This window comes from Arabidopsis lyrata, assembly GCF_000004255.2.
Source record: "Arabidopsis lyrata subsp. lyrata unplaced genomic scaffold ARALYscaffold_2, whole genome shotgun sequence".
Taxonomy (NCBI): Eukaryota; Viridiplantae; Streptophyta; class Magnoliopsida; order Brassicales; family Brassicaceae; genus Arabidopsis; species Arabidopsis lyrata.
In genome coordinates, this window is record NW_003302554.1 from 13,005,049 (window position 1) to 13,029,443 (window position 24,395).

Sequence of the window (24,395 nt, forward strand, 5' to 3'; positions counted from 1 at the left end):
TTGGTGGTGCGCTCGTGGACGGCCATACTTCCTTCATTTCAGCTTTTTTACGATATTGTTTGATTGACCGAACAGAATCGTTGCAGTTTTGCAGTCCGCCCATTATCATTCGGACCTGTCTGACGACCACTGGAGCTTCGGCTGGCGCCTTCCCATTCCGAGGTCTTTTGGCGGGATCATTCGCATCCTCGACTTCCTCGGTTTTCGCATGGTCTTACAGGTATTGACGGGCCGTGCTCTCGTTACGTTTTTGATTCTTACCTCCTTGGGTGCGGTCACACTCGATCGCGATGCTTCCGTTCTTATATCTTGCCATCAGTAAACTTTGCAGATACCGGCAATCTTCAGTGGCGTGTGCTTTACTTTTATGGTATTCACAGAATATTGACGTCGGTGCCGGGGAATCGGTGTCTCTTACGTATTTATTCCACGGCCTTGGTGATGGTGTCTCGCTATTAACGACGAAGGTCGTGGGTCGTCGTGCCTGGCCGATGTTACCTTTGGAATGTTGTTTTGGCTCGGCGTTGTTTGCTGCGTTAGGTATGGCTGAAGCAGTCTCCTTAGTTACAGATGTTTTGGGCGGGTTATGCTTTTTGGCTAGGACGAGCCGCTCCTCTTCGAGCTCGATATATCGCGAAGCTCTATACAGTGCGTCTTCGAGAGTGTTCGGAGCATGAAGAGTGATATCATCCCTGTATTTTGAATCGTACCAGACGGCGTTGCGGAGGGCTACTATCGTGGCCTCGTCAGGGATGGTGATTTTGGTCACCACTACCTTGAAGCGATCGATGAACGATCGGAGTGACTCCTTGGGGCCTTGTGATAGGGACCACAGGTCGGCGTTGGACGTCTGATTCTCGATAAGAGGTGAATAGTGCTTTAGGAATGACGATGACAATTGGTTGAAGCTGCTGATTGTGTTTGGCTTTAGGCGGGAGAACCAGTTGAGAGCCGGGCCCGTGAGATGTTTGATGAAGATCTGGCACCGCCCTGCCTCGAAGTTTTCTGGAGTAAGCTCGGCGCGGTTAATCGCCACGCTGAAAGATTGCAGGAATTCCTTAGGGTCGCCTTTTCCGTTGTACCTTTCTAATTTGATTTTCTTGGATCCGCGGACGGAAACGCTTGTGATTCTTCGGGTGAAAGCGGTTTGCTGAGTTTCCTCGAGTACGCAGTCGAGTTCCGGAGCCGAGCTAGTGGCACGGTGAATTTTCGAGCTCATTTCTAGGACAGGGCGTCTTAGTTCGGCGATCTCCGTATCTCGCGGATTGGTGCTGCCCATGGTTTGGACGGGCTGAGCTGCCTAGGGACGTCCGGGGAGCTATGGGGTGTAGACCGCGTTTGCACTTCGACTCGTTTGCAGACGGTTGATCTCGTCCATGGAGAACGCTTGAGCCGCGGCCAGAGATGCGAACCGAGCATCTGTTCGTGCGTCCTGTCGACCTAGATGGTCGAGGATGTTCTGGAGCAGTCGGTTTGGCTCGGCGGGAGTTGGTGCCGCAGCGTGCCGTTCTGCACGGGTTTCCTCGAGGTTCGTTGGACGTCGTCTGCTGGGAGAGGTCGGTTCGCCTTCCTCCTGGTGTGTCGGGGGCATTTCGTTCCTTACTGCTTCTGCTGGCCCCTCGGGCGTCTGAGGTAACGATGCGGGAATAGCTACCGAGGTATGGGTAGCCTTCCTTGTCGGAAGTACTCCTGGCGGGATCGGCGTCACTGTCTCTCCTCCCGTGGAGGATGCGTTGTCATCTCGGACGCCCGTGCTGGTTCCCTGGTTTCCATCGGTTGCCATCGTGTTGTCGCGGGCTCGTTTTGTTGACTGGAAAAATCTCTGAGCTATCCCCCTACCTGGCGCGCCAACTGTTGATACACGAATCACACAAGTACGAAATAGGGTTTCTCTAGGGAAGTAAAAAGAATCTCCCAAAACAATTCGAGCCGAGAGTACAAATGGCGTTAGGCGAGCCGAAATGAATGACTTCGGATTAAAGATTTCAGGTCGTTGATGAGGCCGAACTGTAGGTCGTATTCCGAGCTGAATGAAGCTTGAGGTCGCTTTCCTTTTCTAGACTGAGATCGCTCTTCGTATCCTAGCCGAGTTCTTCGTGTCCTAGCCGAGTTCTTCGTGTCCTAGCCGAGCTCTTCGTGTCCTTGCCGTGTCAGCGTGATTTTCGATGGATGTGACAGGACTGGTTGTCCTTCTTTTATAACCCTGCTGGGTAGGGCATACCCTGACGGTTTTTACCGGTTCTGCCCTTGAATATGACGACGTGGCGGGCCTATGAGGCGGTGATATTGCCTGGGCTTTATCGTTTCTGGGCCTGGGTCTCTCCGAAACCTTTTTTTGGAGCGGGCTTCCTTTCTTGAATTGGGCCTTGTATCCCAAAAGCCCAATTTTTCCCTCAACACCAGATTGTTATTTTTCTTTGTTAAAATCTAATTTATCAAATGTATATCTTTTTTCTCTCATATAAATGTGTGATCTTAATAGGTTGTGATTATACATTAACGCACGATTAAAGATACGTATAATTCAATAAAATAGCTTTATAAATTTTATCGAATTGTGAACTATACATTTTTGCTCTTACTAATGATAATTTTTCCATTAATCATATTTACTTAAAACACAGAATCTCAGTTGCTATTTTATCTAATTCAAATTTTTTTGGTTTATGTATTAGTTTGCAATTCGAGGACCTCAAAGTGATCCCCGTTCAGTGTATTCGTACGACTTGCATCATAGGTGTAAGACACATTCTTGATTAAATAAAATTTCATCTTTCAAACAGTTAAAAAAAATCAATTAAAAGTTGGTTAGATTCAACTAATCATTAACATTTTAATTATAAATATAATTTGTCTTATATGGATTATGCTAATCACATCAACAATAGTTTATGCAACATAAACTGCTCGGCTACATACATTTTAAGCATCTTTTACAGACGAGGACAAATATCATTGGTATCTATCTTTCTTTTAATATTGGTTTTGGCAAATAGGTTGAAATCTCAACATTACTTTTCTATTTTATTTTGTTCTTTCCCTCTTCCTTTATCTTGCTTTAGCTGTTCCTCTTCTTTTTCTTTTTGTTTTATTGTGAAAACTACAACAACTGATTAGTCCCTCCATCTCCTATTGTCTCCTTCGTAAGACAATCTACAAAAGCAAAACAAAAAAAAAAGCTGAAGCTGCCATTTTTGACTTGAGGAATCTTCATTTTTCTTCCTTTATTTTGATTTCAAATCTTCTTCATTCTGCATTCTTTAATACCTTTTTTTTCAAATCTTCAAGGTCTCTTTATTCTTTTCCCGAGGCTTTGCCTCTTGAATGATATCAAACTAAGGTATCTTTATAGAGAGAGCTAGGTGTGTGTAAGAGAGAGAGATAGAGAGGTTATGGCTATTGACGTTTGTTGTTCGGAGGCTTCTGGTTCTGGAATCAGTCCAAGAATCTCATTCTCCTACGATCTAGACTCAACGGACGACGGTGAAGTCAGATTAGACTCAACACTTCTTGATTCAGGTTCGGAGTTCGATTTCTGCTTTGGCTCAAGTTGTTCTATTCAAGAAGTGTCTCCGGCTGATGAACTCTTCTCCGAAGGCAAGATTCTTCCCGTACAGATCAAGAAAGACGAATCTTTTCCCCAGACAGTAACCTTTCGGGTTCAAAGATCAGTTTCACTCTCATCATCATCATCATCTTCTTCTTCCTCCTCTTCTTCCTCATCCAGAGCACCAGAAAAGAAGATGAGACTCAAAGAGCTTCTATTGAATCCTGAATCTGATTTCGAAGACAAGCCAAGAGGACTATTCTTACAGTTCAAGAGAAGCATAAGTCTTAACTACGACAAGAGCCGAAACAGCAAAGGGCTAATCAGATCGCTTCATTTCCTCTCACGGAGCAACTCCACTCCAAACCCTAATCTTAACTTGCTCTCCAAGGAAACTCATCAACCTCACAAGACTCACAATCTTCCTAAACACAAGTCTTCCTTAAGAAGATCATCTTCACTCTCTTCATCAGTCCCTTATCACTCGAAGCCACTCGGAAGAAAGAGTTTCGGAAACGGAAACGGTGGAATTCGAGTCAGTCCGGTCCTGAATTTCCCACCGCCGGCGTTTATCTCAAACGTTGCCGACGGATTTTTCAGCATTGGATCTCTCTGTAATGGTAAGACAAACACAAAGACAAAATTGTGAAAAACATCTTTTGTTTTTTTTTGTGGCCGGAGAGGGAAAAAAATTCAAACAGGAAATGTCTTATTTTTTTATTTTTGTTACTGTTTGTATAATGATGGAATATAAATATCGACAGCGCATGTGAAGATTAGACAGCATGTGGGTTTTGTCTGTAATTTCAAAAACCAAAAAACAAGAATAATTCACAAACTAGGCCGTAGCAAAAGATCATAGGAACGCTTCGTTGATTGGATCTTTGTGATAAGATTATTAGCAGTTTGGATTAGAGTAATATATAGTATCAACATGTAAATAGATTTATAAAAATAGATATTTGTGAAGATATTTGTAAAGAAAAATAGATAATTGTGAAGATAATTAAAGATTATGATTTTCAAAAAATTAAAACATAGAATTGTTGACAGAAAAATTGATCGTCGTGGTGATATAGTGGAATATGTCCATTCATATTCTTGGGTTGACTTTGACTGGCATTTTACGTCGCTCGAGAGGACGTAGTAGAGGTGGGCTAGGCTCGTTAGACTTGGGTTTGGTAAATTTAGTCGACATTGTAAGTTTGTTTATTTTTGCGTCATCACCAAAACAATGAGTGGCTCGACCAGGAAAACTCCAACATTCCACATTTTCTAATCATAAGATTAAATGAAATGAAAGAACTCTTAAGGGCCACCTCTTGTATTTGTTAAGAGTTGGATTTGGACCTCAGGTTCATAAGGGATAATACATACCGGTTAAATTGGTTTGAACTTTGAACGCATGAGTGGCGGTTACGCACTTCTTGAAAATGGTGGTAATAAGCATTGTGGAGTAAGATACGGGTGACCTGATTAAATTTGTTGTTTAGAGCAAAATAAAAAAATAAAAAAGATTTAAATCATTATAAAACAGTTGAATTTCTGTTTTTTTTTACGAAAGTTTGGAGATTTGGGTTTGAACTGGCGACTTGAAAGTGGAAAGTGGAAACATATGGAAACTCTACCACAACAATTTCCTTAGATATAATGCCCATAAATTTATTTATAGAGTTTAATGCCTAAATCTCAAATCTCTTGTTTCATGGGTTTTGACCCATGGTCGGGCCTAAATATGAATATGATTAGTTGTATATAAATTGTAAATGAGATATCGAAAAAATTAAATGCCAGTGTGGTTGCATTTTATCTCAATATATACCTTTCAATTACATGTATTGAATAAAAGAAAATGTATAACATCAATACCTATAGTTTGGACTAAAAATATAAGTAGAATTAGAATACAATATTGAAATTCTCTATAATATCTAAATTACTATATTTACCAAAACTTCCAAACAAGTTATTTTCTTGACGTCACATTCTCTATCTTACATTCCACATAATTAAAATTCTAAGGCGGGATATACTAACATGTAATGCTAAAATCTATCCATATGATACTATTTTGTACCTCCGGTTTGGATTTTAAATTGGTTTAAGGTAATCAAATACATTACATATAGTTTTTGGTTTTACTATAGTTTTCATTTTTTTTATTCAATAGACCATCTTTTTGAAATTACTCAACGTTTTAACTATAACAAACTTTTATCCTCTTAAATTTTTTACTATAGTTATATTTTAAAAATATTTTTAATTTTCTAAAACACTCAAATTACTTTTGTCTCACTACTCACGCTATATGATCATCAATATAAGCTTTAAAATAAAGTCGAGCATAGCCATTGGTTAACTAAATTGAACCATTGCCATAGACTTTAATATAAACTCAACCATATCAACTGGTTAACTGAATTGAACCAGACCGGAAAACAATCCAACGCGGGAAAGTGAATGACCCCCACATGGAATAATTTAGTACACACTCCTTGAAACAAAATTATTGACATTGCGTTTCATTGACCATGTACACACGCTTTTGCCAAAGATGACTGAACCTTCTAATATACAATATGCACCCAAAAACAAAACTCATGACTGGTAAACTCACAAAGTCTTAACACATTATCGTAGTGAATCCCTCGGAAGGTTAGTAATCGATCATAGACGATAATAGGTAACCCGGTTGCGGTAATTCAATCATCAATAAGCAGATGATAAGAGGAATGGGAAACGACACACAAAAAAGTCAAAATCTAAGCTTGTATCATCATCAAACAAGGCAAGATTTGATAAAAAAAAAAAAATGTTAAATCCTATTATTGTTTAATATTGGCTTTTCTTTACAATGAAGAGTATGTTCCAATGAAGTTCCAATGAAACAGAACTACTTTTGTCCCATATCTTTTGTACAGGTTATTCTCAGCCAATGAACATTAGAAAACCCAAAACTAACAAAGAATAATTAGAAAAAGGCAAAATTGAGCAATTCACAAACTCCAAGTCTCCAATCCATCATTATCATCATCTCTGCAGAATCAGTTACCAAAATTTAGCAAACACACTTTATATAACACTATGAAAAAAAGGTCAAAAACAAGATCATACCTTTCCCTTCTCAGCTTGGTCTGGAACATTGTAGAGATCTTCAGTGATTTCAGTTATATAAGAACCAAAATTCAACAACTGTAAAAAACAAAAACAAAACCAAAATCAGAACACTTCACCAACAAATATCGAAAAAACTGCGAATTTTCGACTTACATCGATCTGTTTTTGAACGTTTCTTGATCGTTTCTTCGGTCTCCGCGGTGGTTTTTGCCCCATCATCTTCATATAATCTTCTTCAATCTCCTTCTTCGACAACGTATAGTACAATCTACTCCGATCTTTCCCCAATTCGTTTCCTAATATCGACGAATTCACTCGTTTATTCTCCTCAATCACTGATCCCGAATCGATTCCCGAAATCGGAGCTTTACAAGCTGCTCTTCTCTTTCTCAAATTCCACGGCCGTACCTCCACCGTTGCTCCCGTCGCTTCCGGCGGTGACGGCGGTGAAACCTCTCTCTCCGGTGGAGAATCCTCCCTCTCTATCTCCATCTCTTTATCTTCTTCTTCGCCGAGAACTTGTTCCCTAAATATCGATTCCGTCATCTTATCAGCAACGTGTCTAAGATCTAACATAATCTTCTCTCTAAACTCTTCGATTCCTTCTTTCTCCGATGATTCAACCATCAATCGTCGATTCTGATGATCGAATTCGAAATTCGAAGATCGGCGACGGATTCGTTGATCACCGCCGGAGCTAGAACCACCACCACCGTCGGAATCATCACCCTTCACACACCTTAGATGTCGTTGAGTCCCCCATAACTTCGGTAACGAGAAATTGATAAGAGTCTTTGATCTCTCATGTCCCGTCGTCGTCGCCATTGAAAATCAAAAACCTAGAAAAAAAAGAAAAACTCTTTCTCTCTTTCGTCTTCTTTGTTTTTTTTTTTGCTCTCGGTTTTGAGAAACGGAGGAGAAAGAGTTTTGTTTATATACGCAGTGCCGTTTTAACATAGAAGGGTAATTTCGGGATATTAAAAGTATTATGAGAGTTGCTAAATTGCGCTGTGAGTTCTTTGGCGGATAGGTTTTGAGAATTGAGATAGTCGGTTTAAGTGATGGGATTGATTAATAACCGTTCGATTGTTATTGACTTCTTATTGTAGCCGTTGATCTTGATCTAGTGAAATTTGTGATTCTTTTATGAGTCCAGGGCTTTTTTTATTTGGGCCTTACTGTTTCTAGTTTGGATTTTAGGAATGTCAAATGTGTTGGGTGATTAGTGATTACTGTTACTTAGGGTTTGATTTTATTTTTTCTTTGTTTGTGTCAGCTTACTTAGGGAATTTAAAAATATATCGTATTTGTTTTATGACTAAGTACTTGAGGAGTTAAGTATGATTTTTTTTTTCTTTTTGAAATATCAATTTAAATCAAAATATAACATTTCATTGTTGCATATTACAATATTACTAATGGCCAATCTTCAATTTCGGATTTTGGTTCGGTTTGAGTTCAAATTTTTCAGTTTTAAGAATTTTGGTTTATGAACAATACTATACAGAATAAAACAATATATTCTGATTTTAGTTTTGGTTTTTTTTTTTTTTTGGTCAAACAAGCATTCATTCACTTAAAACCTCAAAAGAGGGAAGTTCATACAAGCTGTAGCTAAGGAAATGCAATAGGAATAAAGATAAAGGCTCCATGAGTTTTCCAAAATGATGCTCATCTTAAAAAGGTTTGCAAAGTTTGAAGAATCTTTTGAGGCCATAGCGGATTCGACCATGAAGACGGGCTTCGCGAAATCCTCGACCAACGGATGGTCATATACGGCTCGCGCGAATAACGCAAACGAGCTTTTGAGAAAATGCTCCACGGAGGAGGCTGTCGGATAAAAGAGGTTGGAGAAGCTTTGGTAACCACCTCTCCTCGGAGACGGGGTCATAATACCATTCTTCTTCAAGCTATTAAATGTTTGAGTATTGTACCTGAACTCTTTGATTTGCACATGAATGAGCTTGGTTTTCAGGGGAGGCGGAGATAGAGAGTTGAAGAAGCTTCGGTAACCACCGCTCCGTAGAGACGGGATCATAATGCCGTTCTTCTTCACCCTTTTGGGCAATTGGTGTATAAACAATGCATCCGAGCTTTTGGAAAGGTGCTCCGCGGAGGAGGCTGACGGGTTAACGAGGTTGAAAAAGAGACGGTAACCACCTCTTGAAGACATGGTCATAATGCCGTACTTTTCCAACCTACCAGAAGATTGCAAATTATCCAAGCAATAGATTAACACATGACTGAACTCGATAATTGGTGAATGGGTAGGTAGAGAGTTGAAAAAGCTTCGGTAACACCTACTCCGTAGAGACAGGGTCATAATGCCGGTCTTCTTAACTCTAAAGGCCAATTGCCTATGGTTGGGTAAGAGAGTCTTGTATAGAGTCCAAAGTAAACTTAGCATCTGATCTCGACAAAGGTAACTATCAAGCCAGCCCAAACAAACCATTACTCTGTTAGCGTGGCGTCCATTACCAGCCAAGACAGAGTTAGAGGGTGCTAAAGGGAGGGAACTTGATAGGAAATTAATAATACTTGGCACGGGCAGCAACACTCTAGGACACTTCCAAAGAGAAATTAACTCCAAACGAATCAAGACCAGACTCAAACGATGAAGCAAACGGACCAAACGAGATAAACTATCGACCAGGTTTTGGGAAAGAGAACTACTAATCCAAGCTAAATCCATCATCACCATCACAAGAAAGCGTTCATTACTCTCCCTAAACGATAACAACTTCAGAAAATTTGGGCTTTGTATTTCAGATTTAATCTAATATATATCCACAAGTCTTTTAGATTTACGATAAAAACAAATTTCGTTTAGGTGCAAAGTAAACCATGACAATCTGATATAACCTAATTTTAATGAAGTTATAATAAAAAAAGATATTGTTTAATTTTCAAAAGATTGTTTTAGCATCGTTCAGGTTAGATCATATTAGATTAAAAATCTCTCGTGTTGAACCCGATATTTTTAGAAGAAACAAAAGTTCAAAAAAAAAATCACACAAAGCATAAAAGGTGAGAGTGAAATATCAAGAGATGCTATATTTATTAGATGTGAAAGTTGTTTTCAGCTTCTCCAAGTACCAAAGAAAGGGCAGAAACTGACATGCGGAGCATGCCCATACTTATAGATTTGAGTTCAGCAACCTTTTAGCTCAACTTGCAAAACCAAAAGTTTTAGAGATCGTTACAAGTATAGATCTACCTACAAAGTGAAGGAAATAAAAAAAATTCGTTCCAAAACCTTAGTTAAATGTTTAAAATTTAGATTTAATTAAAAACTAAAATCCGAAAACAACAGAAGAACGAAGACTAAAAATTGGTATAACATTTCATGGTTGGATATTACTAATGGCCAATTCATCTTCAAAATGGATTTCAGTTCGGTTTGCGTTCAAATTTTTCAGTTTTTTGAATTTTGCTTTATTAATAATAGTATACAAAATAAAACAATACATGATTTGATATGATTTTAGTTTTGGTTTGTATTAGATATTTTTATTCATATATATATATATATATATATATATATATATATATTTATATATATCCATAATTTATTTAGATTTACATTAAAATGAACCTAAAATTCCCTTGAGGTTCAAATTAAATCATGACAATCTCATATAATCTAATCTGAATGAAGTTAGGATAAAAAAAAATATAACTTAATTTTCAATAGATTGTTTTATCTTCGTTAATTCAGATTTGATAATTTTAAATTTAAAATATCTCGTGAGGAATCCAATATCTGTAGAAACAAAAGCCCTAAGAAAAAAATACAAATATTGATTTGGACATCAGAACTAGACCAAACGGGGAGCACACCTAACCAGCCAGTACACATGCCAAACCGGTCCATGCAGAGCATTTTCGAGGATCTTTACCCAAATGGAGTTATGATCAAACACAAGGCCTAGGGTTAATTATTCACCAACAAATTAACCCTAAGAAAACTAATGGTTTAGAAAAAATCATTTACCAACAACCTAATTCGAAGATGGTACAAGAGGATATACCTAATATACTTGTTGATGGAGACGTACTTGCTGAAGTACTCGCTGACAGACATGAGCTGATTGCAAGCTATGAGGAGTTTCAGCCTTTACCTTTGGATCATCCCAAGAGGAAGCCCACACACCTATTTGATCCATCACAACGCCCCATCCCATGGAGAACCACCCCGAAAAAGACCCGGATCCAAACCACTCTTTGGAGCATGCTTATTGATCTACTTGGAGCATAAGGAAACTATCCTTAACCTTCATTTGGACGCACCCCAAATGAAAGCTACATCTGGGAACCAGGAGAACATCTAGACCACAAAAGACATGTACCACACGAATTTTGGTACACCTTACCACACAAGAACCCGCGAAGTCACTACTTACCATATATGGAGCCAAAAGAGATCATTTTCCAACGGCTCCTTCCTTATTCACTTATGCACGTCTTGAAGATTCTTACAATGATCCTAGACACTCCAAAGAATCATGGATTCGCTTAAGACTTTCCATAAATGGCTCGATTTCGCATTTAAAGGCCAACGACTAGTTTTTAATTAATTTTACATATCTTCTTTCTTCAGCCTATATAAGTTGATCATTAGCCTCATTGTAAAGACCCTTGATCATCTTAAAGCAATAGAAACGTTTTCTTTTGTCAAAGTTTGAGTCTTTGTCATTTTGTTATTAAGTTCTTTGTGATTTAGTCACTTAGTACTTTAAAAACATGCGGATTAAGTTTATTGAGTGATTCAACATCCTTCATTCGTTCATTGATCAAACATGTTGTCTAGAGACTAATCTTAAAAAAGAAACAATTCTCGCCCAATATAATGATGTTAATGTAGAACATGTTGAGCCACAAGCTACCAAATCCGACGAAACCAACTAAGGAACAATCTCCTTTTTTTTTTTTTTTTTTTTTTTTTTTTTTTTAACAATCTCCTTTTCTTCTTCAAAATTAAATCATGAATCCACCTGAGATTCAGATATAAAGTTGTAACTACACTATATTTTTTCTTGTACTATTCTAGAAGATCATTTATCTTGAAAGCCTTACTCTCTTTCTGCCTCTCTCAACTCATCTTTGCTTTTTCTCTGTCACATCTCTCAATGGGAAGCATGACATTAGCTCAACTCAATAGCTCAATTGCAGATTTTTGGACGGCCTATCACTTCCGTGAAGATAAAGATCCGAAAGACTTTGTATCTGAAGACAAAGCTAACTTTCCAAAGGGGTAATTTGTTCTTTACTTTTTTTTTTGGTTTGCATCTATAAATATATTTGGTTTGCATTTGTAGTAGAACCAAATCTAAGATTTGCATAATCATTTTTTTTTCGTTTTCGTTTTAAAGCTTTATGAGAAAGTTCATTTAGGAACTGGAAGCCAAGAAATAGAATAAGATGGATGATCGGGAGATGGATCTGCTTTTTTGCATGTTTAACGATCGATTCATCTTTCCGTGATCTTCTTTTTTTCAGTTATAAAAAAAGTTTGATAACAGAAAACGTAAAAGAATAGAGCAAACACGGACAACTACTTTGATACTGAATCATCGCTTGATTTATGGTTGTGACTTGTGACTTTGGATTGTCTAGGAAAAAATTAAACATTTTTTGTCGGAGTAATTTAAAAAACAAAAAAAAACTTCACACTACGCGTTTCAGTAAGAAAAAAAAAGTCTAAGTACAAAAAAGTGATAGACTGTCTCATGTTGGACTATCACTTTTTTTTTTTTTATGGGAGTAATTAGAAAAAAAAAAAAAAAAAAAAAGCTTTACACTAATCATCATGAAACGCCTGTGAAACTTGATGTATTTATCTCATCCAATATTTATCTTAAGTTAAAAGATAAAACTTCTTCAACTTGAGGAAACTTGTTATTTTTCCTTAAAATATATCTAAAAGTCATTTAAGAAAAATATTGTGTGTAGCATATTCTGATATTTACTTAAATAGTCAGTGTAAATATGTGTGATGTGTACAGCAAAAGAAAATTCCACTTCATATGTGAAAATATTGTAATTGTAGATTTCACCTTTATTTAATTTAATTAGTATTGAAAACTATATTGAAAAGAAAACCTCCAACGGCTACTTAATACATATAATGGAAAAAGTAGACAACCGACCATATGACTTTTCACAGGTTGGCTTGGCGCTCCTGCGTAGATCTAAAAACTCAAAACTTTTCATCTTTTATAAATCTTGAACATTGATGTCCATTCGAAGAATTAAGCCCTAAAGTATTTTAAATTAAAATGTCCCAAAGAAGAAGACCAATTTTCCAGAGGGTCTCGAAACTACTAAAAGTCTCGATCTTGAGAAGACCCATCATCCCAAGACTCAAGCTTATTCCCATAAAACGAAGAAGATCATCCAAAAGGGTCAAACTCCTTCAGCAATACAACTATAAATTTCTCCAAGAGTATCAATTCTCTCCTTCAAGTACATCGCTTATCCGATGCTGCCCGAAGAGAATTCGGTTATCTAGTTCGAGTCTTAAACGCATTTACGGGTTATTGTTTCTTTCTCGGTGTATTGGCAAGGATTGCACAATAACGCGAAGTTGGATGGAGATGGAGCCTTTGCATTGTGCCCTTAAAGTTGCTTCTCCTACAAGGGAGCTTCTGCATCCGTTCGATTACTTCAGCGAAGATGATTCAATTGACGTGAAGGCTGAGAGATTCATCGAAAAGTTCTACGATGAGATGAGGATGCAGGCGCGGGAATTTGCTTGATTGATCAAACGTCAAGTGTTAATTACTTTTTGAATTTTGGAATCTTTTTTTCTTGTGTTAGTTTTCTTTTTACACGTGATTGGTATTGTTAATTGTCTCCGCATCATATTTAAGATCTTGGAGACTCAGTTATTTCGCTCTATTTGAGTATTTGATTCTATCAATTTTACAGTTTTAAGTTTGATCACTTCTTGATTGATTCTATAAGAAGACTAGGCTCTTGAAAACAAAACAAAAAGAATTTAGCATTGGCCATTGCGCTTGTCGGATAAGAAGTTGGCCCGTCCGAGTGTTTTGTTTTTTGAAGTCGATGATAATGGCCTTTGTCTTTAAAATCTTTATTTGCCCAGACCTACATAAACTGTTATGGGCAAAGGCCATTTTCCAACAATTTTAATCACAAATTGTTATGGGTATTGATTAGCTAGTCTATTGGGCCGTCCAATTATTGCATGTTCACATGTATATATTTAGACGCAGGTAACAGGTTAGATACGTCTAAACGAGGAGAGAAAAGGAAGAGGTGATGAAGCAACGAATGAGAGATCGACAAGAGGAAGACATGTCTCTTACCACTTTTCTTTCTGAAACTGGTAGGACAGTATCGTACGCTAGTCCACTTCAAGTGTCTTCATAATTGACAGTATATTATTTGTTATGTATGTATCGAACACGTACGTACATACGTGCACTTTTGTTTTTAGTTTTTTTGGGTCCTCCCACTTCGATTCCCAAAAGATATCTCTATGTGGACCAACGACTTGAGCAATGATCTAAAACGAGCACACATTACGTCCCACCCCATGTGAGTTTAAAGTTATAGATTCTTCTTGGATTGTGCCTATACACAAGCCAATCAGTGTTTTTAAACTCGACCAAGAAATATTCTTGGAATATCAAATATGTTATATATCAACGGCCACTATTTTAATTATTTTAGTTTAGTTCTATTCAAATACATATACTTATTAGTTATTACGGTAAGCGTTTTAATGGAACGTATGATAGCTAATTTGGTTTGTTTCTTATACATAGTACATGTAACTTTGTCACTTGTCTATCAAATTTTCTAACTAACGAGAATCTTGCATATAAAAGGGGAAAAAGGCGTATCCCGACAAGATCTAGTTCTTTATTCTTATCCTATATGGAATTGATCCATTGACATCATAATTGTAACTACATTGTAAAAACGTTTAGAGAGAAAGGAACTTTCTTTGGATATACTTAAGCCACAGATTTAGTTGGAACCAACGACGCTTCGACACATCGACATCATCTTTCTCCTCTTTTCATATTTCACGTCAACAAAAGCTAAACCCTAGGGATTGTCTTGCTTTCACATGTCCGAATCACTTTCCACGTAAGCCCTATCGTGTTTCTAAGCTGGAATCTGAATTGTCATATTAGTGCTTGTCCCTAACCTACCACAACGTACTTTAACCACTAACCTATCTCCACATTACTCCTAAACCCACAAATATTATTTCTTGGTTTCTTAGAGGAGGTAAATGGAAACAAAACATGTGTTAAATAACATGTATCAACACAACGGCTTAACGCTTGCAATTGCTTCCGCTAATCCACCATCAACCGAAATTATAAATCTATTAGCTTACGGATAGAAATTATATTGATATAATGTTTCTTCAACTACGTATTATATTGACTCTTTTTTTATTTCTATTTTTTGCGTTTATTTAAATTACTAAAGTTAAATTATTATGTCAATCTATAAAAGAACACATTAGATTTTTCGTTCTTTTTTTTTTTTTTTTTTGGCGAAACATTATTTAGAAATTACGAAGTAACTTAACAAATTTTTTTTTACAAATTAAGCAAAAAATATATAAGGGGAATAGAATTTCGTTTACGTAAGAGCGTGAATAAAAATTTTAACTACTAACGCATGCAGTACTTATGTTTGATACAATCGAACTCTAAAATACATGATGAGGACCATATAAAACACAGTACTTTCTTCCATATGTGTATATGTATCTTACACAATTGTTATTAGAGAATCTGTTATAGCTAGGTTAAAAGGCTAGACTACTGTCTACTGCGACTTAAGTGTATAATAATAAATAAATCATTGTTTTCTACTATTTTCGTTTCTGTGTTCGGTGGGGATGCATATGTGCATGCATGATACATTATTGAAGATCCAATGTTTTTGATATTGTAAGCCAATGAGATTATATACAATGTATATGTGTAATTGTCAGACTGGTATAAAGCAAAAGCATAAATAAGAGTATAAGACGTACCCTCAAGAGTTAATAACTTAGTGGTGTCAAAAAAAAAATAAAAAAAATAAATAACTTAGTGGTGTCCTTTAGTCTTTAGATTAGGGTATATATATTGCATGATTGATGGTGTGATAAGGACTTTGATGATTCCTTAAAAAGGACACATGCTGCAGAAAAAGAACACGTTTAGGGACTATGAAAAAACTTTCCCTCCAAAAAGAATACCTTTTACGTATACACTTAATGTATTGTTACTTTTAAAAGTAAAGTTTACTGATTTATTGCTAAAGAAAAACAAAAACTTTAAAGACTAATTGCTAAGAGTAGTAGAAAAGATCAGAACAATGTTTAGGACTTAGGAGAATCCTCTTGAATGGAAATAGTGACGAAGTAAATCTCTATATTCGCTTGATTCTTGGTAGCCAAGTGAGACTACGCGGTTACAGGCAGAATTTTCGACGACGCGGATGAGGTGGCCGGTTCGTAACAAAAAACACACACATACACTTGAAATGTATATGTACACAATTCATCATAGTTGTTTGTTGTATTCATTAGGAAAAAGTAATATGGGTTTTGTAGGATGGTCGACTATGACGACTTCTCTCTAATTGAGAAATTTGGAAGATAACAATTATGGATTTCTATATGTTGTTGTTTATGTACCAAAATTGGATGATATGTAGATGCGTACGTACGATATGTGGTTGTGTATGTATATTTTAATGAGAAAATTACCATCCATCTATATATAGTGTTAGAAATATCATTTAGCCAAAAAAAAAAAATCACTAATCATTTCTTCAAATTAAAACTCGAATCGTCGCAAGTATGAGGGAGAGATGCTAGGTTATTGTAGTGTACGGATAGAAAAATACAAGAGCCAATTACTATTTGAAACAGCATTACGAACTATTGCACCTTAGATGCATTGGACCAGCATACTCAGTTAAAGCTGAATGGAATCAAGAAACCTGCCCACATGCTACAAAGAATGGACAGATGGTATTTTTGAAAATGCGTTTTTTTTTTTGGCAGCATTAAATTTGGTAGACCAAAATCATTGCAATTGTTTTATTTTCATGTAGAACATAGGTTTTTTTTTTTTTTTTGTAGACCAATAAGGCCGACAACGATAAGCTCAAAGATACGGTTTAAAATAACGCGGCTCGGTCCTTGCATATCATCAATATCAAAAAAAATTCCATACGACTTGTTTCTGATAATTTAAGACGGTCCTTAGCAACTTTTTGGAAACAACTTATAAAAAATGAAACTTATGGAAACGCAATTTTCCCTGACGGGTAGAAAAATCTCTTACGTGCAAATTAAAATTTACCCCATCACATCATCTAAAAGTTTCTAACCACACAATTATTTAAAAAAAAAAGTCTCTAACTAAGCAATGTTTAGAACTACTTTTTATAAGATATTTATATTTTATAGTTTAGTTTACAATTGTTATTTAGTAACGGTATATCACAAGACAATTTTTATTTTATACAAATTTATTTTAATCAGGATCTTTCGATATGTCTAATATTGTTGGTGTTAAAAAAATAACAAAATGAAGATTTAACTTGTATTGCAGCGACGGGTTAATGATATTTTAATTTTTTTTAATTCAAACTTGTCCCGTCATATAACCCCGTCCTGCAATATAACATTGTCTTGCAATATAACCCCATCTTGCAATATAACCGTCTCATGTTATTTTAACTTTTTATATATGTTCAAATGTTCTTAATATTATAAATATATTTTTATTGATTTCAAATATATGAATTATAATATTTAAAACTTCCTAAAAACTTGTCCCGTTATATAACCATCCTGTCTAGCAATATAACTCGTCTCGTGTTCTTGTAACTTTTTATATATGTTCAAATGTTCATAATATTATAAACTTTTTATTGAATTTAAATATATGAATTATATTACTTAAAACTTTTTAAAAGATTAAAATTTAACATTTTTGGTAAAATTAAGCAGTTAAACTAAAATAACCGAATTAAATGGTATATAATTTTAAATTTGGATGCTATTAAGTTGTGCTTCTTGTTCATTCGGATTTGGATTCATTTTGATTTTATTTATAATGATTATGAATCAATATCTAAACATTTTAGCCGATATGAGACGTTGAACATACATATTTTTCATCAATTGGGTAATATATATATATATCCGTTTTAAAAGTTTCGAATCCTAATATATGCAGAAAAATTTTGATATTTTTTTTGAAATCCCCTATATATTAATAGAGAAACACTCTAAAATAAACCTTACTATGATGTATTATTAATAAGATTGTCACGCTGATGTGTCGCTCTCACAATGATTTGGCTCCTATTTAAATAATTACCCAACTTCTATTAGACTATTTACGGAATTTGCCATTAGTCTCATACATTATATATATCATACAAATTAAAAAACAAAATTCTAATAGAAAAAGCAAATAAGTAAGCAATTGATCTTTACATAATTATTATTTCAAATAAACTACTTTTTTTTTCGTTTGTTTTCCAAATTAATTAAAACACTATTTAACATATTTTTGTATATAATATTGTTCATAAGTGATTATTAGTGTATTAAGAAAATAATAGTACAACTTCATATGAATATTCAAATAAACTACTGTTATTTTCATTTTCAAATTAACTAAAACACTATGTTGTAAGTAATTTGTTTTAAGTAAAACTCATTATTATTAAAATAATTATTTATGTGTTAAAAAACAAAACCATTAGGTTTAATTTAAACCAGAATACTTCTTGGATTTGTTTACACTAGCACTAAGGTTCAAATTCAGTGCTAAATTTGATTTATTATTTTTAAATAAATAAATCTTAACAGAAGACCTATGTTTTTAATGCTATTATTGTAATATTATTAACACCGAACGAGCCATAAGCACATCAAATAATATAAGTATATAATTCATTTATATGTATTGTTCTTCCAATTAATTTGTTTTCAAAACAAAATTAACAATCAATAAATATATTCATTTTGGTTTAAAATTAATCTGTTTTCGAAACGAAATCTTAAATAAATGCAACCACAACAATAAATCTGTAAAAAATCAAAAAATAAATTCCAAAACCATATTTTCCTATAAATAGAGTGCCAATATCATCTTCATCCACAATGATTCAAAAAATCACAATCACATATACTTTGTTACTGAATCAAAAGACAATCAAATTCAGAAACAATATATAAAAATCGTAATTCTAATTTTAAGTGAATTATTTATCCTATGAATAATAAGTTATAATATCAAAATAATCATTATTTTATAGACGATTCATATTTCCATATAAAATCTAAAGTCATTAGACATTTTAGCCATTACAATAGATTATATAGTTAACCTTAATGTTAAATTTATTTACTAATTATTTTTGCGGGTTACTTATCTAGTTTTATGTATTATACTAGGATATGATCTATGGTACACCGCGGGTTAATTATTTAAATTTTTTTTATCTTTTTATAAACTGTTGAATTTGTTGTGTATAATATTATTTGGTGTACACCGCGGGTCACATGCGTTGTATATAAGAAATAAAAATTTGAAGTTGTATTTGTTTTGTTTAGTGTTTTAGATTGTATAATTGAATTTTGATTTGTTAATTCTACGATTTCACCCGTGGTATATTGTCCCGTATTAATATCGACCTAAACTCGTTCCACCATATACTTCCGTCCTGTGGAATTAAACATTATTTTGTTATTTTTTTTGAATAACACTTTTATTTAAAAGACATATAATTCGAGTCAATTTAAAAATTTAGTTTCATATGGTTTCCATAATATATATATTTTTAAATTAGTATGTGTTTTTGGACCAATCCGTAAAAACAATTTATAATTGTATTTTAAAATACTAAATAATTGTATTTTGATTTGTTAATTTTAGGATCTCACCCGTGGTATACTGTCCCGTTTTAGATAATTGTAGAAATTAAGAAAAGATCTGAATGACTCGATTTCGGATCAGAACTAAAAAAAAAACCGACATGATTAAATGTGCAATTTGTTCTTAAAAAATATTAATATAGATTACACGCATACTGTTTTTCTTCATCGATTGAGTAATATATGTCTATTTTAAAAACTTTGAATCATAACATATGTAAAAAAAAAAAAATTATTAACTATATATGTTTATAATAATTCAAAAGAATAGAAATATAAGATCAAATAAAAGTGAAATGATAATCATATATTTATAATTAAATTAGGTAGAGAATTTTTAGGAAATTAGCTCATATTTGTTATATTAGCATTAAATCATCATATTTGATTTCTTAATCAATAAAAATTGTAAAGAATATACCATAAATAAAGAGTTTTTTTTTTTTTTTTTTTTTTGTCGTCTAGATTTATTATTAATTGCAAATTATGAGAACTGTTACATAGACGATTCTACAACTGACAATTCCTTTCGACCCTTACTAGATTCACGACAGACTACACCATAAATAAAGAGTTAAATAGTAATTAGTTGAGAAAATATATACTATAATTTAGATTTTATTAGGCAATTTCGTTTTTAAATTTTGCCATAATTTAAGAGAAGATCCGATTGAAGATTTCCGGGTCAAAATCAGAAAAAAACCCGACCCGAGTAGATGAGCAAATTTGTACTTCAAAAATGTTAAGTAGATGACGATTCAAAATAGTTAAAAAATGTTCAAACAAAGATGATAGGAGAATTGTCTTTCTAAATCTTAACCAAATCTTCTAAATATCTGTATTTTTAAATATGGAATATCCGGTTCATAATTTCGGATATGTTTTGATCCGATAAAAAAAAATTTAAACTATCCGGTGTAAGATTTATGAAAAAAATTTCTTATCGGATCAGATACCAAATTTGTCGGATAACAATTTAACTCATCCGCTAACAAATGTATTTAAAAAATACATAGGTCAAGGATATATTTCATTGGCTCATAGTGACTAGGATCCCATTTCATGTTTAAACACGGAATGCGCTGGTCTACCCCCTACATATTAATATACTGTATAATTAGAATGATTTTATTATTTCAAATTCGGATACCCGGGGATTCTCCTTAGCTTGTGACATATAATATTTTCTAGATGTTACGCCAAGCTGTATTTTGTTATTAAAAATTGTTCTTCTTTTGGTATTACACATCCACATTCGTTAGAAAATATATGTTTGCAAAAAAAACAAATGTTAGGATAGTGTAAGATTCCTCCATTATATAAGTGCTTGTATGCCTTAAATTATGAGATATAGGAGCCTAGTAATATATTAAGTCGCAGAAACGTATCATCTTTACCTATAGTCACAATCATTTAACAAATTGTATTTTCAACCCGGGTATGTTTATGCATGTAGATTGCACATACCAAAACTCTATCTCTATGTATGTTTACATCTCTTTTTTATAGCCGTTGCTAGTGTGTACATGTATGATCTATTGCTCTTAAAGGGAATAAACTAACTGAAGAATTGAGAGTAATAATTGACTTTGAAAAAAAAAAAAAAAATTGACTTTGAAAACATGGAGTTGAATCATATTGACCAAAAGATTATAGTGGTCATACAATCCCTAAATATGAGAAAGAATTTTATTCTAACCAAATTGTGTTAGATTAGTAATTTTAATTCTAACCAAATTGGGTAATCAACTAAATTTAATTCTAACCAAACAGGGTAATCGAATATCCAGTACCGACAAGAGTACAAGACCATAGACCGATTAATCTCACTACCATGCCAATTGTAGATTAACCTTTTCCACATAGATTAATAATTCAGCAGCATTAGTCTAGTGGTTCATTTTTAAAAATTAGGTTTTGAAATTTTTTTGTAATGTTTGCTGTCTTTACTTAGCATTTACATAAGGTTTTGTAAATCATAACTCCTATAGATCATATATCCTATATTTCATATTTCTATAACAAAAAACATATCATAGGTTTTATAACTGAATAAATTTGCAATGTTCTAGAAAATATAAGTTCCTACTTTTGTAAAACAGAGGCTAATCTAAAGTAACAATTTTCTATATTTTAATATGTCAGAAATGTGAGAACTCCAAAAGTAAACACTTCAGTTATAATTTCATTGGTATGCTTATATGTTATATCGGATCAGCGTTGGAGGCGCATCAATTTCAAACGCAATCCGAAAAGGTTGTAACGTGGCCCTTTTGACTAATTTTAACAACAATTTTCCAGCAAACGTGTGAGAAAAGTTTTGAGAGTTTTCATACTCACCTCTAAATTGTAAATTCTATTGGCGACTATAATAATAAAATGTTTTGACAAAGATTAAGATCTAATGGATCTGAATAGTGTAATGATTATTTTGTATGTTTTTTTTATATATACATTCTATAGAATCACTTACAGTACACCTGACAACTTATGTCCTAACGTTTATTTTTATATACTATATAGTCTTTGGTCCTATTTGTTTATATTTTTTTCTTGGAGTCTTAACAAATATTACCTTCTGGATTTTTTTTCATTAATTGGTTAAGCATTTTGAGACTCTACTTTTTTGGGGTAGGAAGCATAATTGGAGTCTAAAATATTATTAGGCAAAAAATTACTGGAATTTAAAGTCACTAAAAATGTTGATAGAGAAGAAAAAAATCATTAAAAATAAAAAAAAATAATTAAAATGTTGAAAAATATACAAGAGCTTAAAAAGAAAACCGTCAATGACCAGCTGGTGCAAGACTGAGATGCAAATCCAACCCTAAACCATCATCAAAAGTAGTTCCCACTTCTCTTGAAAACCCATTACCCGATGGTCTCGGCCCATGGGCCTGAACATGTCTGATCTGAGGCCCAACTACTCCAAACCCTGAATCACGAGCCCCATACTCATACGAGAACCCGCCCGTACTCGCACCACCCGAACCATCCTGAATCACGCAACCATGCGACACGTGCAGCTGAGAGGGAGAGACACGCGGAATATACATCCAAGGACCTCCCATAGGCTGAGACACGGCGGATGATGATAAAAGATGAGGCGGAGGAGCAAAAGCAGAGACTATAGGATTCCTTAAAAACTGAGACGCTGATCCAGCGTTTGAGAAATTCGCGGCTGCGTTTCGTGTAGCTTGAAGCTGAGCGCGTTTAAGCTGTTGACGCTCTTTCTTGTGAGCGTTTTGGTGACCACCTAAGGCTTGTGAGTTACCAAACTCTCTACAACAGTACTGACACTCGTACTTACGTTCTCCTCCTCCTCCTCCTCCGCCTCGGCTTCGTACACCACCGCCACTTCTTCCGGAAGATCCCGCCGGAAATTCTCCACGTTCAGGTGATACAGAAGATTGGCTAGTTTTGACTGATTGATCGGAGAAATCTTCTTCTCCATCAACACTAAATCCAAATAACTTTAGACGAGAAGTAGTTGTTTTTGAACCAAAATCCAGCTCCTCCATTAAATATGTATGTCTTCAGAGAGACAGAGAGAGAGAGAGAGAGAGAGAGAATTAGAAAGAAAGAGAAATGTTGAATAAGGTTTATAATAAGAGGAAGTTGATGAGTGAGGGCATATATTTATATAAACTGAGATGTGTGTCTTTGTACAGTAACATGGGAGACACTGTGCAAGTGTGTGTTGTGTGAAAGATATGAGAGATTGTTGTGATTAACTTTGGTATTTGTTTTCTACGTATTTGTTTTATTTTTCGGACATCCCAAGAAGAAAGAAAAAGAACAGTGAAAGTGGGAGTTTGAGGAACACACGAACCGAGACGACATGTATAATGGGACCCTATTGGATTTCATTTGTCTCTTTGTTTTATTTCTTTTTTTCATGTGAAGGGAAATTTCGAGTTTGGCTCCACATTTATGTGTTTATTCTTACTTGTTCTCTTCGGGAAAATTCATATGTTTCCACCTACTTTTTTTTGTGATTCTAAGTAAAAAGAATAATTACGACACACTTGTTTGAAAAAATTACAAAGATTTTGAATAATTTTATATATATTTTTAAAAACTACTCCATTGTTTTTTGTGTTGGATGTTAATTTTCAAGATACTAACCCGCTTATTATCTATATCTAAGATTCATTAATTTATGAAAAAACTCATTATATCTCACCAAAAAACTTAATAATTTTGGGGAAAAAATTAACGAGGTTAGTCGGAAAATATAGGTTTTTGGTGTTGTCACCCTTATTTATATATCCTCATTTTCATTACGGTTTTTTCTATATTCTTCTTCATCATCTTTGTCATTCCGTTCATATATTTGTTATATTCCGCCATTTTCTTCTTTTATTTTTTTCGTCTTTCATAGATATACCTTCTTCTACATCTTCTTACTTTTTATTTTTGTTCTTCTTTTCCTATATAGTTTCACCTTTTCTTAGCATCTCTTTATTCATCTTCTTTCCCATTGTTTTTGATCAATCTTTTCTACCTTTGAATTCTTCTAAATCTACCATATAAGTTTGTCATTACATAATAAATTGTCATCATGTAAATATATCTTTCGTGCAAGTATGTCATTAGTCAAATACGATTGTCATCACGTACATACTACAAAATAAGTATGTCATCACATACATAAATCTAAAAAATAAGTTTGTCATCACGTAATATTGTCTGTCAGCATATATAAATAAATCTAGTAATATAAGAAAATGAGGTAAACATCTAGTTGTTAACCTCTTATAAGGTTGAGTTTAATAGCTGGTGCACAAA

The 24,395-nt window shown here is 34.2% G+C and overlaps 5 protein-coding genes across 5 annotated transcripts; 2 read left to right on the top strand and 3 right to left on the bottom strand.

The window, feature by feature from the left end:
- The first annotated feature begins 2,874 nt into the window (after positions 1-2,874).
- LOC9324718 (probable membrane-associated kinase regulator 1) lies at positions 2,875-4,516 on the top strand. Its single transcript, XM_021036001.1, has one exon. The coding sequence runs from the start codon at positions 3,393-3,395 to the stop codon at positions 4,194-4,196; it is 804 nt and encodes a 267-aa protein (XP_020891660.1). The 5' UTR covers positions 2,875-3,392; the 3' UTR covers positions 4,197-4,516.
- A 1,835-nt stretch (positions 4,517-6,351) lies between these two features.
- On the bottom strand, positions 6,352-7,580 carry LOC9323243. The gene is made up of 3 exons (XM_002888609.2): positions 6,818-7,580; positions 6,662-6,739; positions 6,352-6,583 (listed from the first exon to the last, which is right to left on the bottom strand). Exons 1-3 carry the CDS (start codon positions 7,487-7,489, stop codon positions 6,578-6,580), a joined length of 756 nt encoding a protein of 251 aa, XP_002888655.1. The 5' UTR covers positions 7,490-7,580; the 3' UTR covers positions 6,352-6,577.
- Positions 7,581-8,227: 647 nt separating this feature from the next.
- LOC9324719 lies at positions 8,228-10,848 on the bottom strand. The gene is made up of 2 exons (XM_002888610.2): positions 10,723-10,848; positions 8,228-9,440 (listed from the first exon to the last, which is right to left on the bottom strand). Exons 1-2 carry the CDS (start codon positions 10,846-10,848, stop codon positions 8,241-8,243), a joined length of 1,326 nt encoding a protein of 441 aa, XP_002888656.2. The 3' UTR covers positions 8,228-8,240.
- Positions 10,849-12,430: 1,582 nt separating this feature from the next.
- On the top strand, positions 12,431-13,589 carry LOC9324720. Its single transcript, XM_002887132.2, has one exon. It carries the CDS (start codon positions 12,943-12,945, stop codon positions 13,420-13,422), a length of 480 nt encoding a protein of 159 aa, XP_002887178.1. The 5' UTR covers positions 12,431-12,942; the 3' UTR covers positions 13,423-13,589.
- Positions 13,590-22,225: 8,636 nt separating this feature from the next.
- Positions 22,226-23,556, bottom strand: LOC9323244 (zinc finger protein GIS3). Its single transcript, XM_002888611.2, has one exon. The coding sequence runs from the start codon at positions 23,123-23,125 to the stop codon at positions 22,391-22,393; it is 735 nt and encodes a 244-aa protein (XP_002888657.1). The 5' UTR covers positions 23,126-23,556; the 3' UTR covers positions 22,226-22,390.
- Between the last annotated feature and the right edge of the window lie 839 nt (positions 23,557-24,395).